The sequence below is a fragment of the Sceloporus undulatus genome, chromosome 4 (assembly GCF_019175285.1).
Source record: "Sceloporus undulatus isolate JIND9_A2432 ecotype Alabama chromosome 4, SceUnd_v1.1, whole genome shotgun sequence".
Lineage (NCBI taxonomy): Eukaryota > Metazoa > Chordata > Lepidosauria > Squamata > Phrynosomatidae > Sceloporus > Sceloporus undulatus.
In genome coordinates, this window is record NC_056525.1 from 57,953,306 (window position 1) to 57,972,470 (window position 19,165).

The 19,165-nt window shown below is 41.5% G+C and overlaps 1 protein-coding gene across 3 annotated transcripts in view; it reads left to right on the top strand.

Moving 5' to 3' along the window:
* The window catches only part of SLC41A1 (solute carrier family 41 member 1), a 54,988-nt gene that overhangs the window by 28,211 nt on the left and 7,612 nt on the right, over nt 1–19,165 (top strand). For all 3 annotated transcript variants that reach the window (XM_042462373.1, XM_042462375.1, XM_042462374.1), the window contains 7 exons: nt 10,796–10,867; nt 11,426–11,570; nt 11,661–11,807; nt 13,424–13,571; nt 14,412–14,491; nt 16,535–16,669; nt 18,494–18,642. In XM_042462373.1, the coding sequence (XP_042318307.1) occupies nt 10,796–10,867; nt 11,426–11,570; nt 11,661–11,807; nt 13,424–13,571; nt 14,412–14,491; nt 16,535–16,669; nt 18,494–18,642 (876 nt within the window). The remainder of the gene's footprint in view (nt 1–10,795; nt 10,868–11,425; nt 11,571–11,660; nt 11,808–13,423; nt 13,572–14,411; nt 14,492–16,534; nt 16,670–18,493; nt 18,643–19,165) is intronic.

A 19,165-nucleotide genomic window follows, 5' to 3' on the forward strand; every position in this document is an offset into this window, starting at 1 on the left:
AAGCCATGGCAAGGATTTCTCTGCATCACCTCTGCACAGCCTGAAATGGCCAAGGTCAGAGAGGCAAGCCATCCAGAAGTCACAGGAGAACGGTGAGTACCAGGGGCCCTCTCTCTCTAGCCACCAAAGAACCTTTGCCAGATCTAATGCCCTCGCTCAGGGCAGGCATTGCCATGAGGCCTCTGCCATGGCCATTGCAGGCACTATGCCTAGCATAAGGTTTGGGACTCTGCCAGGAGGGCAGATGGGGGCATTAACCCTTGGTCTCCCCCTTCCTTCCCATCTCTGGCCCCAATGGCACCCAGGACCCTAACAGGTGTGGGGGATCCTTTTGCAGTCTGGGAAACACATGGTGGTGTTGCCAGGGCTCCTGCACATTCCTTTTGAATTCTTATAATGAGATGGTGTGTAAGGAGGCAGAGGATTCCTCCTCTGTGTTGCACAGACACATGGCTGTAAAGGAAGCTAGAATTGGCCCAGCAGGAGCTGAAGCTTCCAACTCTAAAATGGTCTTTTTTGGCTGCCACAGAGCATCCCACAACAAAGCACGAAGTGGCTTCATGTCCTCCCCAGAGAGAGCATGGCCTCTGCCACCCACTTCTAAACAGAGGCTGGAGGGCCATCTATCGGGTATGCTTTGATTGAGAATTCCTGCATGGCAGAATGGGGTTGGACTGGATGGCCCTTGGGATCTCTTCCAACCCAAGGATTCTTGGAGAGACCACATGGATACAAATCCTCCTGTGTTCCCTCCCCAAAAATTACAACAACAAAAAGGGGTAAACCATTTGTGGATATCATGGGTGGAGAGTTCCCTTCACCCCCAATTGTTTGGCTGCCCCAAAGCGTGGCACTCTTGAGAGAGCAGCTTGAGTGCTTGGCCTCTCCTTTCCATCAGAGATTATCCTTTCTCAGGGCACAGACTTACCTCAGGTAAATGTAGAGCCATGTCCCACAGCAGTCCCTCTGCCCTTCCCAGCTACCTATGCAAGTGGGAGGGAGTTGAGGACCAAGCTAGCTTCTATAATGCAGCCAGGTTACTATAAAGCCTGCCTGAAAGTAAAAGGGCTAAGCTGTAAACCCCAGCTTGAAGTTGGGGCTGTTTTAAACATAAATAAAACAAAGTGCCCTGTGAGTATCAGGGCTACACTACAGGCCATATGCAGCTATCTACCCATGATTAGCAATGGTCTTCAGTCACTGCTAACCCAGGAGCAGTTTCCTCAGTGCCTGGAAGAAGCTACTGCCCAGGCAGCCTCCCTTGATGGGGCAAAGCATGGAGGGGAGAGCCCCCACAGCAACAGGGCTGGGGGCTCAGATTTACAAGAGATACTGGTTAACCTTTCTGGTGTTCATTTTATTACTGTTAGCACATGAAGTTTGAGTTGTGCTGTTTCTGCTCACCCCCCTCTCCTTTTTCCAGGCCAGAGAAGATGCCTGTAAACAGATTCATTTAAATGCTTATAAACAGGGTGACTCAAGCAAGGAGAAGGTCTCTGGTCACTCAGCAAACCTCTAATGCTTACATGCATTGAGGATCTTTGGTAAAAACATCTCATATGAGGTGAGAGATATATTGGATTAAGGTGACCAACCAAACTCCATTTTAGTGGCAAAAGGATTATGTTCCTGTTATAAAACAGTGCACCTCAGTCAGCTAGCCTCAAAAGATGTGGCTCCCCTTGCCTTCCCTTCTTTCTTGGAGAGATGTCTGTTAAAGAGAAGAAACTAAAGAAACAAAAAACAACACAGTTTCTTCCATGAGATGGTTCTCACTAATACAGGGGGTTAAGAAAAACTCTTTATCAAAAACAAACAGACAAACAGACTCCATGGGGGGAGAAACCCCCCCCCCTTCCTCCATGAGTGTTTTAAAACAATATAGTCAGTTTTTTCTGCTAAGAGGTTGCTTCAAATCCTATTCAGACATCCTGAAGAGCCCTGAGGACTCTGCCACAAACACCACAATTGCCTCTTACCTTGTCTAGATAGTTACATTTTAAATAAGAATGCCTGCTGATGGGCTTGCCATTCTACTGCTCCCTGCCCTGGATAGGCCTATTGTAACAAGGTCTATCTTGCATATGATGAATTGGGCTCAAGGCCATGAAGGGTCAGGCTGCCAATCTTTTTCTTTTAGTGGTCTCAGGAAGCTACAAATTCCTTTGCATATTGTTGGGCATGCTTTGATTGTGATTTCCTGCATGGCAAGGGGTTGGACTTGATGGTCCTTGTGGTCTCATCCAACTCCATGATTCTATGGTTTTATGGTCATAAGGTTAGCTGCTGTGTGGGTGAGTGTCTTATCCCTGATTGGGTTTTCATGGCATGGTCTGGTCCAAACAACACCATTGGTTTACTACCTTTGGGGCTGGAAAAACGGATTTCCTAGTGCCTATGCCTTGTTTTCTGCTAGCAAAAATGCTCAGATTTAATATACCATACAGCTCCATATAGAGACTTACACCAGCCACCTATATGCCCACAGCTTGTAAATATGTATGTATGTGTGTGTGTGTGTGTGTGTGTGTATGTATGTATGTGTGTGTGTGTATATATATATATATATATATTCCAAAAAACAAACAAAAATACGACACAGCAAACTATGATTTTACTATTTATATAGGAGACTCCATTTTACTATGTGATTATATTTTATGTGCCTTGAGCTTCCATGGATTTGGTATCCATGCAAAGTCCTAAATCCAACTCCAGTACATATTGAGGGCCCACTATACTATTTTAAATTTAGGTTTGTGTTCCTTTGACAGATCCCTTTTGTGGAGAAAACTCTCTCCTCAAAATTAGATACCAGAGGGCTATCCTTGCCAAGCCCCCTGTTCCCATTTCATGTCTCCTTAATCAGCAGTTCATTTAGCCGAGAGACCCCTCAGCCTTCATACAGGTTGATGATAGTCTGCTACATGGAGTTGGGGTGATTTTTGAAGCCTCTAGACTAGTTCATCCTCAGATGAAATCAGACTTAATTCTGACCACATGCCCTGTTAACACAGAGTGCATCTATGCTTCTGCATGGACTCACCAATGTCTGCGAGATAAAGTTTAATCCAATGTCTTCTGTGCCTAACCATGGGATTAGTCTTATTTTACACAGGTTCACAGATGTTCCAGTAAAGAACTGCACATTGTTTTGAAATTTTAATTGGAAGTCAGACATTAACATTCCTCTTTCAGAATGGTAATTCTTAATTACTACAAATGAAATCACCTTAATATCACCTTCATTGCTATAAACAGTTGACAAGGTGATCAGTGGTAGGCTGGAAGCTGCCATAGGTCCAGATTAGATCAGATTCTATTCTGATTGATCACATAATCCACTGCTTGGGCAAGTTCTCATCAACTGCTTCAGGTTTTCAGTGACTGACCTGCTATAGTCCATCCAAGATGACATTAAGAAGGGACTTGACCTACATGGTTATAAGGCAGGTGTCTGCCATCACGTCGTTTCTGCTCCATACGAGAGCAGCTAGAATGGCAGCCATCCTCACATTAAGAGGCTGTTGAGGGGAGTTTTCCAACAGGGCCTGCCCACCAGACATCGTTTTCCATCTTGGGATGTGAACACGGACTTAAAGGCTCTGACGGTTGGTCCGATCAAGTCCCTTTGGGAGGCCTTCCTCAAACACCTCTCCCTCAAGGTCATCTTCCTCACGGCCATTCCCTCCGCCAGATGGGTGTCAGAGCTGGGGCCCTGTCGGTACATAAAGACATTTGTGTATTTTTAGGCCTGTCTCAGTGTGCCTTCGTCGTACCTTCGTGCCTAGGGTCAACTCAGCCTTTCAGGTGTCACAGGACATTCTCCTGCCTTCATTCTGCCCCGATCCTAAGAAGGACTTGGAAAAGACCTGGCCCACATTGGATGTGTGCAGAGCCCTCAAAATCTACATCAAGAGGACTTCAACCTTAGGTCATCTGAGATGTTCCTTTCCTTTCGCCTGGGCTCTTTGGGGTGCAAGGTACCAGTCTCGACTCTGAGTAAGTGAATCAGGTCTTGAATTCAAAAGAGCTACTGAACTCTTGACCTCACTCCACCCGAGGGGTTGATGGTGCACTCAACCAGGAGTGCATCTACCCCTGCGGCCTTGACCACTAGTGCCTCCCTGTCAGATATTTGCAGGGTGGCCACATGGAAGTCGCCTTCGACCTTCATAAGACATTACAAACTGGACGTGTCTCAGTCCGCAGAGGCGTCATTTGAAAGGAGGATCCTGCAACAGATTGGGTCGGGGGCCACAGTCTCCTAGCAGCACCTCCCTCCCAGTTCAAGAGGGCTTTTGTAAATCCCAGATTACAGGAGGACAGGACCCTCTCTGCTGGGAAAAGGAACGTTGGGTACTTACCGTGACACGTTCATTTCCTGCAGAGAAGGGTCCTGGCTGTCGGGGATGATGGGAGTTGTAGCTCTTCACCTCTGGCTTGAACTCACCACCTGGTTGTGCACCGCGCTGACCAGTTTTGGCCAGTGGTTATAGCTTAGCAAGAGTTACAGAGAACAGGCTGAAGACCCTGACAATTCTCTCCAAGCCTTCTCACTCTTGCTTCCACAGAAGTCTTCACCCTTCTTCAGGATCCAGCTGGTTCTTGTAGCTTCACCCAAGACACCAGACAACTCAGTAGTCTTAAATAAAAGATCTACTTTATTCTACTATATACAGCTCCAAAACTATCCAACAATACTCAACTCCTCACTCTACTACCCACTCTACTACAACCCACAAAATACATTGGGATGCATAGTCATTATTATAGTCAATGCATGGTACCACCCACTGTTGTCTGTTTCCACCCAGTAGGCATGTACATCATTCTCATTGGTTCTCTTGGTTCATCCTACAATTAATGATTTCAGCATCTCAGCCTTGACCACTTAACAATTGTCAGGTGTGTCCAATTATCCACTTTACATTTCTTGTCCTTGGCATTCAGGACTTGTTAATTGTATTACCATTTACACCTGTGTGGTTCCCAATTGGCTTCTGCTGAGTCACCCTGACTCTCACATACATGTTTTATTTCCTTGACTGTATATCCCATGTTGCTTTTTCCTTAACAATGGCATCCTGCCCACCCGGGTGCTGCCTGCGGCCTCCGACCCTGCCTGGCTCTTGGTGGACCTGCCTTGTTCTTCTTGTTGTTGCTGGATTGGTATTCTGAGTTCTTGTTTGTTCTTGGACTAGTTTTTTCTAAGGTGTTCTAGTTAACCCTTAGCTGAGGTTACTGAAGTTCAGTTCCTTGATTACCTTACTAGTCGCTTGGCTTGTTATTGACTGAGGCTCAGGGGGGCTAGCTCCTCCCTATATAGGGGCCGGTCTTTTGTTTATTGTCCCTGCCTACAGGAGCAAATAGGAGGAGCTAAACCCAGATTACAGGATGCCAGGACCCTTCTCTGCAGGAAATGAACGTGTCACGGTAAGTACCCAACGTTCCTTTTCATAGACTTGAGCCTACTTCTGGATCTAAGGAAGTAGGCTCAAGTCTACAAAAGCACATGCTACCAGCTTAACTGACATGATGATTTATTTGAAAACTGTTAGTTGAGTTGAGTTTTCCTTTATTGCCAAATGTTGTCAGACCCTGAAGGTATGATGGAAGATGTTTTCCTCCTCACAGTACACTTGCTTCTTCACAGTTTTTCTTGCCACTGACAAAAATAATATCTGGGATACACAGATGTCTTCTGAGATGTTCTTGCCATTCTGTGTATTTTTCCTATTATTTGTAGATAATTCATCTAATTTATGATTAGCACAAAAATTGCATTCCCCAACAAATATTTTGTCATTTTATGTATGTTTTAACCATAGTCGAGTGGCATGTCATAGACCACCTAATGGGAGTATCTGGTGACTTTACTGTAAAAGATTTTAAGAGACTTAATAGTTAGAATATGGACAAGACCAAGGTTTAACCTCTGGCATCTCTGTCAAGGTAGTATTGGCCAGGACAGATCTTTCTCTGAAAGTTTGGGGTTTCATGTCACTATCAGCACTGGATTAAAAGGGTAACAGATTACATACAGAGTAGATTCCAGTAATGGTTAAGAAAGGGCTCATTAGAAAAAACACTACTGAGAAATCCCATTTCCCTGTTGCTACCAGAGGAGACTCTGTAGGCCACAGTGCCATCTGCAAGGCCTCCTCCAAAGATTATTGTGATTTCACAATTAAGGGTAAGACTACTTTCATGTTTTGTTAACTTGAGTTGTTCAGTACTTTTGATATTAATAAGGAGACTCTGAATGTTGTTCATACTCATGGCTACTCTTCTGAATCTCACTTTTAAAGAAAAAAATTGGTAGAGAAGACTAAACTAGGACAAGCACAAATGGTTCATCAGACAATAAGGAAAGGAATGGAAAAAGAACCTACAGACTGACAGGAGGAAGACTTAAAGAACATTCCATATTACCATGTATGGATGTGAGAGCTGGACAGTTAAGAGAGAAGATAGGAAGAAAATCAATTCATTTGAGATGTGGTGCTGGAGAAGAGTGCTGATGATCCTGTAGACAGCCAAAAAGACAAATAAATGGGTCCTTGAACAGATCAAGCCCAAAATACCCCTAGAGGCCAAGATTATCAAACTGAAGCTCTCCTACTTTGGACACATGATGAGAAATCATGGCTTACTGGGGGGAAATAATACTAGTAAAGGTGAAGGGAACCAGAAAGAGAGGAAGGCCGCATGCTAGGTGGGTGGACTCTATTAAGGAGGTCATGGGTATGAGTTTGGAGGAACTTAGCAGAGCAATAGAGGACAGGGGTTCTTGGAGATGTCTCATCCACAGGGTCACCATGGGTCGAAATCAACTTGAAGGCAGTTAACTACAACAACAAAAATGCCTATGGAAGAATTAAGGGTGCCTCATGGTTTTGGTGCTGACAATTTCCACAAGGGGGAGACAGTTCCATGTAGAAAGAAACTTGAAGGTTGGATTTTTCCTATTATCTGTAGATAATTCATCTAATTTCTGATTAGTACAAAAATTGCAGTGATGCAATTATCATTATATTCATGTTTTAAGCATTGTTGAGTGGAATGCCATAGACCACCTAATGGGAGTAACTGGTGCTTTTAGTGTAAAGGATTTTAAGAGATTAGTTAGTTACTTGTGACAATGCCAGGTTGTTCTGTTCTTTTCCCCATTTCTCCAGGCATTATTCTAATTTGTAGCCAAAATACCTTAAAAGTACAAGATCCTGTTTGATCATGGAAGCTATGGTCAGACATAATCTGGTACTTTAAGGGCATTTAATGCTACAAGACTGTCAATGAATAGCAGGTGTTGTAAGCTATATTTCAGACCAAAGAAACTAGCAAAGCCACCTTTGAGGATTCCTTGCCTAAAACCCTGTAAAATTCTTGGTCGCCATGAGTGTACAGATGATTTGATGGCACAGATGGAAACATTTTGTGCAGTTAGTAATAGTTTTGGAAACATGGCCTTTACTCAAGAACAAGGTGATTTCTTAAAACAGATGAGAAAAAGGTAAAGAAGTAGAAAATTGAAATTACTACATTTGTGTCACCCAGTGTGGTCCACAACCCCCTTATTGATGCCACTGTGTCCCAGATCTGTGAATCATGTACTTCTCCAGATGTTTTTGGACTCCCAGCATTCCTCACGATTGGCTATGCTAGAAATTCTAGAATAGCAACACCTGGCAGGATAGTGACCTCACTGGCTGGGAAGCTGTAGTCCAATAACTTTTCTAAGTTCTCTTTTCCCCCTGCATTGATGCTTGCATACAAACTGGCATCTTAAGAGAGAAGTTGCTGCCTGTGTAGAGTGGTCTGGCTCATGCTCTGAAAACCATTTTCTTATCAGTATCATCCAAGTGAGGTACAATGCAAATATGTCCCCCTCCCCCCCCAAAAACTAGGTTCTACAACAAAGTTTGAAGTAGAGAGAAACAAGCTGTGCCCATATGCCAGGTTTCAGTATTTTGTTGGCTGTTTATAAGAGATTAGCTTCACTACCCTGTTGTCTGCAGTTTGAGGACACATGTGTGGGAATCACATGGACTCCTTCTTTTCTTTCTTAGGAAAAAGCAACCAGGGAGTTGCCCACCTGTGGTGGAAAGAATCCAGGAGTAGCTTCTTAAACTACTTTTCTGGGGGGCTTGGTCATTATGCTTGCTGTGTGGGAAGGAAGCTTAGTACAGTTTCTCATTAACTGCGCATTAGGACTCCCAAAATAGTTCCTTTTGCCATTTAAGCAAGAGAAGGTTTTTTTCCTCTCCTGTACAGCAGATTAAAAAATTGCTTTTGAGTACAGCCACATTACGTTGATCCTTAACCTAATTGCAAGCAAACTAGGAACCCCTGAGCCAAATTGAACAGAACTAATTTCTGGCACTGCATGCAGAAGAGAATGACTACTGCCCCATTCTTCCATGTGGAACTTTCCAGATTTCAGGCTGCTTATGCTATTTGCTGAGAACTTGTTTTCGTTCTTCATGAGTTATTGAAATGAAGCTTGCAGGGAAAACAAGGCCAAGGCCCAGTTCCAACAATACACAGACAAGTGTACAGTCAGCCCTCCATTTACGCGGGGGATCCATTCCAGACCCCTACCCCCAGCGAAAACAGAATTTTGCACATTTTCAAGCCCCATAGGTCCCCATTGAATGGGGGCACGCACCCCATTTTAATCCCCTCCATTTTCTCCTCATGAGTAAGTGAGGGTTGTGCAAACGGAGTCCGTGCAAACGAAGGGGCAACTGTATAGTATGAGCAAGATAGTTATCGGTATGGCTGTGCAAACATGCTAAATGTACATTTTTGACAAAGAATATCTTGTGAACCATTCATTCAAATCTTTCCCCTTCAAAATAATAGGAGAATTCCTCTGTTTTGGCCATTTAGGTTGGGGTAGTGTCTTATTCTGGAATAATAATGAGGTTCTAGTCAGGGTAATTTTATTCTTTCTCAGAAATTGTTCCTTTGATGTCTGACAGTTGTATCTTTCTACTATTAAAACACATTAGGCTTTTCTAAAATACTAAATTGTTTCTCCAGTTTGTAGGACAACATATGATATAATTGTAAACCTGGCTTTAAGTAGTAACATATATAGGTGAGAAACATCAGGGTTTAAATCCCATTTCTTCCAACTAAATTAGATCCATTGAATCAGTGGGAACTTGGTGCCTATGTTTGGTAAGTTTAATTGATTCAGTAGTTTTACTCTTGTTGAAACTAATGATTGGATGTGCCAAATTAGGAAAGATACAATACAGTTATTGTATTCTTCATTGTATTATTTTATGATGCAAACTGCTTTTGGCAGATTCAACCCTTAATGATGCTCCAAAAATAGTGTTAAGAAAAATAAAAGTTTAGTCCCAGAGACAAAAATACATTAAAGATTGCTTAAAATGAATAACCAGAACTGTTAGCGCAGGTTGTTAAATCAATATGTATGTGACACTATCTATGGTTCTGTAACTGTGTCTAGGTACGCTCTGCTAATGGCATCTAATGGCATTGACCTGTGTTTCTTGAAAATCTCTCACTGTTTTGAGATAAGCCTTGTGATGAAGAAAACTAATGGTGTACACAATATCTGGAAAAGCCATTATTGTACTGTGTCAAGCTTCAGAAGTGGGAGTGGAGTGGGGGATCACCATAAGTTTTCTTGCAGTTTATGACAGTTTCTGGCCCTTTATTTATACCACTTGGCCAAAGGTTAAATCCATGTCTTTTGTTTGCCTTTTGTCATACTGCCATCAATAACTTCATCTAAAACAGTGACAAGCTGTCCTTGAATGGGATCTCATTTAGGAAGCAAAACAGCAAAACAAGTCTTTTGCTGTGGAAGCAACATCGTTATATGTTTTGTGTAACTGGAGTTGACTTTTTCAACTGATCCTATTCCCCTCAAGTTGAAAAATCTTGCTAAACTCAGTGGGTCTTCCCTGGCACATTCTGTTTATCCTTTCTTTGCACTGGTGTCATTTTGACCTCTTGCCTTTATCAGGGATTGATTCACTTTCACAAGCTGCCAAATCAATAAGACCAACCATTTGAGCCAGAAATGAAGGGTCATAGTTCTGAGATAGCGCAGTGGTTAAATGCCTGTACTGTAGCCATTCACTCAAAACCACAAGGTTGCAAGTTCAAGACCAGCAAAAGGGCCCAAGCTTGACTCAGGCTTGCATCCTTCCGAGGTCGCTAAAATGAGTACCCAGACTGTTGGGGGCAAATTAGCTTACTTGCTAATTAGCTTACTTGCTGTTCACCGCTATGATCTTTGGAATAGTGGTATATAAATAAAACAAATTAAAATTATTATTAATTATCATTCTCTTGAATGGAGTGCACTTGTTAAGTTCTCTGATATTTTTGCTTCGAGCTGTGAAGCGGCTTTAAGTACCTATAGTACATATCTCCATATATCCCATTGTAAGATGGGCCACTAAGTCCTTCTGCTCTTAAAGAGTAGTGGGGATACTCTGTGCACAACAGAGGTTTCTAGTATTATGGTCTCTGCAGATCTGATTGAGCTATCTACAGAGAAACTGTATTTGAACCACACTTTTTATCTCTACTGAACCAGATTTTAGTTCCAAGGCATACAAAGTAAGGCATGATCAGGGAGACACATGTCTAAAAGTCCTACAACTAGACTTATGGTTAGCTATTTACCAACTGTGCAGTAAAAGTGTGCTGCATACAAGTGTGAACACATCTAAAAAGATGCTCAGGGACCAATTGTTCATTGGCCTTAATACTGAACTATATTCTTTTTCTGTTTTACTTGTAGGCTAACATTGGACAAATGGACACTCCCAAAGAACTCTGGAAGATGATAATAGGGAACATGGCTTTAATACAGGTGAATTCTAGAAAAGATTATGGTGTCTTGGAGCAGGAGGGTGAGGAGACCAAAGTCCTAGCTGTCTGCTACTCAGCTGTTTTGAGATGCATCAGCCACATGATTACCAACACTAAGAATGACGAGAAGTCTGCTGCTGGACTTTCCTGCAACAGTCTGGAAGAAAATTCTACTAAGGTGTTTCTTTCGTCTGACACAGGAAAAAAGCCACCTTGTTGTGGGGTCTTGGCAAACACCAAAAGAGGAGCTGTTAGCCCCAGCACCAGGAGAGAGACAGTATTGGGTGGGGTGCCTGATGAATCTGTAGTGAAGAAGTGAGGAACATGTAGCCCTTCAGATGTTTTGGAGCACAGCTCCCACCTGCACTTTCACTCACCATTGGCAATGCTAACTAGGGCTGATGGAAGTTGCAGTCCATCAGCATCTGCAGGAACACACATTCCCCTATACCATTTGTGGCCACTGGTAAATGAAAGTAGTTTCCTGGATGGAATGGAGTAATTGAAAATAGAAACTGTAGCTCTTTTTCTTCAGCTAATAGCTGACTCTATCTTCTAGGTTCAAGCAACAGTGGTTGGTTTTCTGGCCTCTATTGCTGCGGTGGTATTTGGCTGGATTCCAGATGGACACTTCATCATGAGCCATGCAGTGCTTCTTTGTGCCAGCAGTGTGGCAACAGCCTTTATAGCCTCCCTTGTGCTGGGTAAGAGACAAATATGTCGGGGTGGGGGGAAGTAATCTTGCTTGTGATATCTTTGTTTTATCACCAAATCTTCTTTTCTTTGGTCTCTAGGTATGATCATGATTGGTGTAATAATTGGCTCCCGAAAGATGGGCATCAACCCTGACAATGTGGCTACACCTATTGCTGCCAGCCTTGGTGACCTCATCACTCTTGCTCTCCTTTCTGGGATCAGCTGGGGGCTCTATATAGAATTGGGTAAGACTAAGGAGCTTGCATGGCTGTTTTATATCAGCATAGTTGGGTAACTTGGCCTGCTGCAAAGTGGAATTGTACAAGTCTCTTGGTGTTGGAGTGCAGATCCAAACAGCTCTAGTTAGCATAATCAGTGCTAAGTATGCTGAGAGGTATAGTGCAACAACATCTGGAGGACCACATGATTTAGGCTCTTGGCCTGAATCTAGTAGTTACACTCAACTAGAAGAGGCCCATTGATCAATGGGTGTTTGAGGATACTGTAATAATTGGATTTAGGTCTTTGAATTGCTCATCTCATTCCCATCAAGCTAATTTTTAAGATGCATTTATTTATTTATTTATTAAATACATTTATGTATGTACAGTTGGCTCTCCATATCCACAGATTTTTTAATCCATGGATTCAAGCATCCATGGCTTGAAAATATTCTAGAAAAATATAAATTCCAATAAGCAAACCTTGATTTTGCCATTTTATATAAGAAACACCAGTTGACTATTCCACTGTATTTAATGAGACTTCAGCATCCATGGATTTTGGTATTCATGGGAGGTCCTGGAACCAAACCCCAATGGATAACAAGGGCTCACTGTACTGATCTAATGCAAGGATAATGGCAGCTCTCAGTCAGCATCAGAAATCAGTCTAGGATGTGTGCTGTGTGTCTTGTCTCCCTGAAAACCACTTTACTCTTTCACTTGTTTTTGCTGCCCATTGTTCAGAGTTATACATTACCTATTTTTCTGATATGTTGCTGTTTAACAACAACAACAAAATTATTTTTCTACTTCAGTTAGGAAAGCTTATGGTAGTTAGAAGTGGGCTTTTTATGAAATAACTGTGAGCTCAGTTCAGTTATGGAAAGAAATTCTCATGCTCAGAATGTACTCAAAAGGCACACTGCATTTTTCCCATCTGAATCTCTTGACAGATTGGTTGGTGAATTGTGAAGTTTTTGTTTAAAAAGCAAGCATGCCTAAAATTTGCTCATTTCTGGTTTAGAACTGCAATGCTGTCTTCGTCCTAAGCAGTACTGACCCACTCTCTTCAGTTAAGGGTTACAACAGGTGAACCTATTTAGAACTGAATGCACAGGTCACCTAGACAGAAGCCTGAGGCCACCCTGTGCCTAGAGTGGGAGCCTATGTGTGCAAACTGCAGTCTCAGTCAGCAATGTGCACGATGCCAACTGGACTGTGGCAATCTAGGGGATAGTTGCAATGGAACATACAGTCATCTGAAACAGCTATGCTGATGTGACCTTTAGCCAGGTGTCAGTTGTAAACCATTGACCTACAGCTCCTATCAGCCCCACCCAGAATGGCAAAGGGTAAGGGATTGTGAAAGTTGCAGATGAAAAATCTGGAGACCAAAGCTTCTCTGCCAGTACCTTAGAATTATGTATCCATTGGATGTCTCTCTCTATCTCTTTCCTTCCCCCTCTGTATTTCACATGGATAGCATCTAGGTTATGCTTGAGTTTTTGATTCAGCCATGGTCAAAAAGGAGTATGGCTTTCTGCTCCTGTGAGTAGACTTGGAATGTGGTAACTTTTTTTGTGATTTGCTCCTTCAGTGCAGCAACCTGAGTTTTCATCTTTGCTCTTCCCACCCAGAGGACAAACCCTATGTGAATCCCCTAGTTTGTGCCTTCTTTGTTGCACTACTTCCCCTTTGGATTATCATCGCCAGGAGGAATCCAGCAGCCCGGGAGGTCCTGTACTCTGGTTGGGAGCCAGTCATCATTGCCATGGCTATTAGCAGGTAGGAATATTGTGAATAGCTTTCCTTATTAAAGAATGGCCTTGGTCTGCCAAAAGTTTTGAGTTTTTTTAGTTCTCACTGACCTTTACTGTTGCCCATAGTGGGTGATGGTGATGCATATTTTAGGCTCAAGTGTTTGTAGGGCCAAGGATTCTCCATCTAATATCTGTTAGTTAAGAGACACATAAAACTGAAGAGGGAAAGTAAATGCATGTTATCTTACTTACTCTACCTTTTCATTACCATAGGAAAACTATTTCAAGGCTGAAGTACATTAAGGAGTGCATGTGAATGTGCAATTTTATGCTCAGATTTATTTAATCCTCCCTCTGGCCAAAGCAAACTCTGCATTAGCTTTTCTTGGACAAATGCTTAGGGAGCCCTTTCCTTTAGCCAAGCCGTTAAAAAAAACAAAAGCATTGTGTCCCAAAGCATAAATAATGCCAGCAAAATCCATCTTCTGAAATAACCTGCTTGTGACTTTTTACTTGGCTACTAACCCACTGGGTGACCTTGGTCAACTCATACTCAGAGGAAGGCAGAGGCAAACCTCTTCTGAACAAATCTTGCCAAGAAAACCCTCTTATAGGTTTGCCTTAGGGTCACCATAAGTCTTAAAAGGCTTATTGGGGCAGACTGCAAATTATTACATGCCAGTTTCTCAAAAGCACATTATATACTTCAAAGAAATAAATGTTTCAGGAAATATTTTTATAAATGCCTGGTGCTCCCAAGGCAGTAATGAAGAGAACAAGCATTTTGCTCAGAACCTAGGGTTACAATCGGGATTCTTTTGTTTTTTCTGTTTTCAAACATTTTCTTCAATTTTTCACCTTACAGTGTAGGAGGATTGATATTGGGGAAAACTGTGTCAGATCCAAACTTTGCAGGGATGGCAGTCTTCACACCAGTTATAAATGGTGAGTTCCTCTTCACTTGTGACAAATGAACCTTCGATTATTTATGATTTAGGGAACGTACGATATTGAACTTTAAATGGCTTGGTTTCTGTGTGTGTAGTGTGAGGTCCAGGAGGTACCAATGAAAATGGTTCTTCCACTACCATCTAGATTACAGTTCAAAGCCAACAGCAAAGTGCAATTTCTCTGGACCTTTGGCTCTATACCCACCAAAATTAGAATTCTGCTGAGACCATACAAAGAGTATATGGCATGCCAAATCACCTTGAGTTTTGGGGAAGAAAACATCAGACAAAGGATTTGCAAAATCATCCTCACCATCTAGAAAAGATTGTATGTCATAGGATGAGGACTAATAAACTTGGACAGAATCATGATAAGGATATGTGTCCTGCTGTTGGGTAATTTTTAAATCCAAAAATTATATATATGTTAACAGCCTAATGTGGACGGGAACACACCCTGTCTGAAAGAGTAGGCACATAGCTTGGGGAACCTCCTCGATTCCACTTTGTCACTTGGAGGCATAGGTGATGAAATGGCTTGGCCACTGGTGTGCTAGTAACATCTATTCCTGGGCAGATATGTTAGCCACTATGGCCCATATTCTAGTAATCTCTCATTTGATTATTGTTATGCACTTTAAATACAACATCTCTTGAAGATCATATCCAGAGTAAACGTGATGCAAAATACAGCTGCCAGGTTGCTCACAGGACAGTTTTCAGAGATCCTATAACCATATTACTAGCGGAAAACATCACAGAATTGGAACAGTTACTAAAGTAAGGCAAAGATGAGGCAAAGGCAAATTGCAAAGGCAAGCTTAATGCTGAACATAAAGAAAACAAAAATAATGACCATGGAATAAATACATAAATTCAACCTAGACAATGAAGAAATTGAAATAAAGAGTTCCCATACCTAGGATCAAATATTTATTGGAATGGTGACTGCAGCCAAGACTAGAATAGGAAGGGCAGCTATGAAAGAACTAGAAAAGACCCTAAAAAGTAAGGACATACAACAGAGCACTAAAGTAAGAATCATAACATCCATCAGCATGTATGGATGTGAGGGATGAGCAGTCAAAAAAGTGGACAAGAAAAATAATAAATTCATTTGAGATGTGGTGCAGGAGAAGAGTGTTATGATGCCATGGACAGCAAACAAACAAATCTCTCTTTTTAATGGCTTCTTGTAAATTTTGTAATTTATTCTTAAAATTTCCATATCAATGGGAGCTTACTTGAATGTCCCAAGAGCTCAGAACTGTATCTCATACATCCAGCTGATTAAATAGGTACTACAGTAGTCCAAACATGCATGAGCTCTGTTTAGAACTGCACTGTATCCTCAGTCTAGTTGTTAGTCCCAGTCAGAGTTAAACCACTGAATCAGTGAAATTTATTTGTGCCTTGATGTATCAAGTGTCAGTTGGTCTATTCTAATTGAGACTACAAATGTCATTTAGGTGGACCAAGTCCAGCACTCTAGATGCTGGATTGCAGTTTCCTAAAATTCAACTGGATAGTTAATGTAATGCTAGTCTGTACTGAATGTTGTGAAAATGCATTATGAAGTGGCAGACTCAGATTAGGAGAATTGTATCCAAACTAGAGGAAATGCATAGCAGTACATATCTGCAGGAGACTTCCCTATTCTACTTTTGTAGGTCTATGTGTCTTCTAGATGTGCATGTGGCTGATACACTGTCAGTAAACCAAGCCCCTCTTTCTGACATCATAGACCCTCAAATGGAAAATGCTTAGGAATTTATTCAGTTTGTGTAAATGAAAGCTGTACTGCTGGGAAGAGTGTGTGTTGAATTTAATCAACAGCAACATGTTAACAGTTTAGGTAAAATGAATGTCATCAGGCTTTGCTGAGATTTATATATGTGCTCCTTGGCAAGTTGTGGTGTGCTGGGACAGGAGTATGTGATTATTAAATATATTTGTAGGATGTATTGACATTAGAGAATCTCTGGTTCTTACAGTTTCAATGTCATTATAATGGTGATCTGTCTCTTTATTCATGCAGGTGTGGGTGGCAACCTAGTAGCTGTCCAGGCTAGCCGCATCTCTACTTATCTCCATATGGGTGGAATGCCTGGGGAGAGTTCAGAAACAGTCTCTCGCAAATGTCCAAGCCCTTGCAGCACTTTCTTCAGCTCAGGTACTTTAAATGCATATAGAGTGTCTTGTGTTTGGCTACTGTCCCTTTAAACCATAGTATCTTAAAAACTTGACATTACAACAGGCCTGCTTTATAGACAAAAAGGAAAGCTAACTGGCAATTTCTTGGTTGGCATGTGCTCTGGCTTATATATGCATAGCTCAATTGCAAATCAATCTAAGCACATCTCCTCCTCTCTGTAACTAATCTTGGTGGTTTAAATTAGAGCAATTTAATTACACAAGGGATTGTGAGCTGCATATGTAGAACTATTTGATGCTCTTGCTGGTATTACAAAACACATAAGCAAGCCTGCATATTCTCAGCTATTCTACTGACATGGTTCCTTATGTATTCCATAGCTGTGCTTTATATTTGTTGGAAAAATTATGCATTACATTCTCCTTTCCCTCATTATATAGATAGGGACTCCCTCTCTCATTCTATCATGTGGCTCCTGTCACTCAGTCTTGGAGGCAATGTAGTAGCTCTCTCAAGATTCTAAACTACTGGTAACTGCAGTCAGTAAGTAGTAGCTTGTCCTATCTTCCTGCCATCTTAAAAGATGGTGATATTTATTTCTCATTATCCAAACCATCACAAGTTAGATTAGGTTTTAATTGTTTTATTTATACAGTATATTTATTAAATCCATTATTGTTTGTTTTTAAGCTACAAACTGCATGTTTGTTATTTTTTTGGAGTAAGTCTTTGTTCTTTAGGAAGACAGATTTAAAATAATAGTCTGACCCAAACTTTCATTGTTCTGTTGATGAAAGCTGAAGTATAACAAGTTTAACTTTCAAACCTGCATATTTTTGTTTCTCTTTAAAATGGTAAACACCCTAGGAAACTAAAATTGCACCCCACAGTATTTCTATAGTGCAATGTTGGTTCTGGATAAATCTGTAGGGCTCTGTAGGTTCTGGAGGTTGCTGTGTACCTTCAAGTCATTTTCGATTTATAGTGAGCCTACCATGGAGTTTTTTGGGGCTCAGAATGTGTGACAGGATGACCTTGGGTTTCCATGGTCAAGTAATGAACACTGGTCTCCAGATTCATTGTCCAGCACTCAAAATACTACAGCATATTGGCACTGTGTTTATTACTGTATTTATCTAAGAAGGGTCTAAAACTTTTTATGGCCTATATTTCTGTAGGGCAATATGGATTGTGTTTTGTCAGATTGTACTGTGTTATGGTTGTGAGCTGTAATCCAGTGTTTCCTAAAGAGTCTTAGAAAATAAAAGAAGTTCTGTTTCAGTTTTAAAAAAACAACCCTAAACTACAAAATTAACAGTATGGCAGTAATGTCACAAGATAATGTGCAAGCTTAAGAGTTCTCCAGAACACTTTATCAGGTTGGGTGGTTCAAAATGTTGGGGGGAGAGGCAAATGAGAAATCTAAAAATTAGACTGCATCTTTTAAATTTATGGTCTGTTTTAAGACACAGTCTCAAACTGGAGAGGAAAGACTGAATGAAGGTCTTTGCTAGGCACTGTAGGCGTAAGTTGTACCTATGATTTTGAGATGAAGAAGCATTAGCTGAATCTCATTTTTAACCATAAAATTCAGCTGATACAGAAAAATCTGGGTAACAGTTGGAATATGTCTAATTCTGCAGTGGATCTGAATGTACAAATCAAGAGTACTCTGTACTTATTTCCAATTCCTTATTGCATATAATTCTAAGCCAATAACTTGACAATGAGAATACATTTTCTGGCTTCTGGGCAAAACTGAGGCTGGAATAATAAAGCAGTGGTTAACTGCTTTAAAGGTTAACCCATTAGTTGTCTTTTTTTGTCTCCTGTGTCCGGCAGATGTGAACTCCCGATCTGCTCGAGTGCTCTTTCTCCTGGTAGTACCTGGCCACTTGGTTTTCCTTTACACCATCAGCTGCATGAGAGCTGGTCACACAACACTCACCTTGATCTTTGTCATTTTCTACATGACTGCAGCACTTTTACAGGTAAATATTGGTTTTAGCTGTTCAACCTGCAATCTTAGTGGTAAGATTGGAACTTTGTTAAAATAATCAATGGCATCTTTCATTAGCCGCTTAACCACTTTCATTAACCACTTATCCATGGCTAAGGAGAAAATTCTTTTCTGAACATGAGATTTTTAATGCTTTCTCTAGCATAAGGGAAAGTGCAGTCCATCGACTATATACAGCCCATCCAGTCCTCACTGCTCCCCAGCCCATACAGCCTGCAAAATAGAGGCAAACCTCAGGGAGGTCAGTTTGCCACTGTTTTGAGGCCCCAGAAACAATGTGTGACTGGTATTCTCCAGATGTTTTGGTTTATATTGTCCTCAACCAGAATAGCCAGTGAGCCCAGATTATGGGAGTTGTAGTAAGAGCCAGTGTGGTGTAGTGGTTTGAGTGTTGGACTGTAACTCTGGAAACCAGGATTTGAATCCTTGATCAACCATGGAAATCCACTGGGTGACCTTGGGCAAGTCACACTTTTTATTCTCAGAGGAAGGCA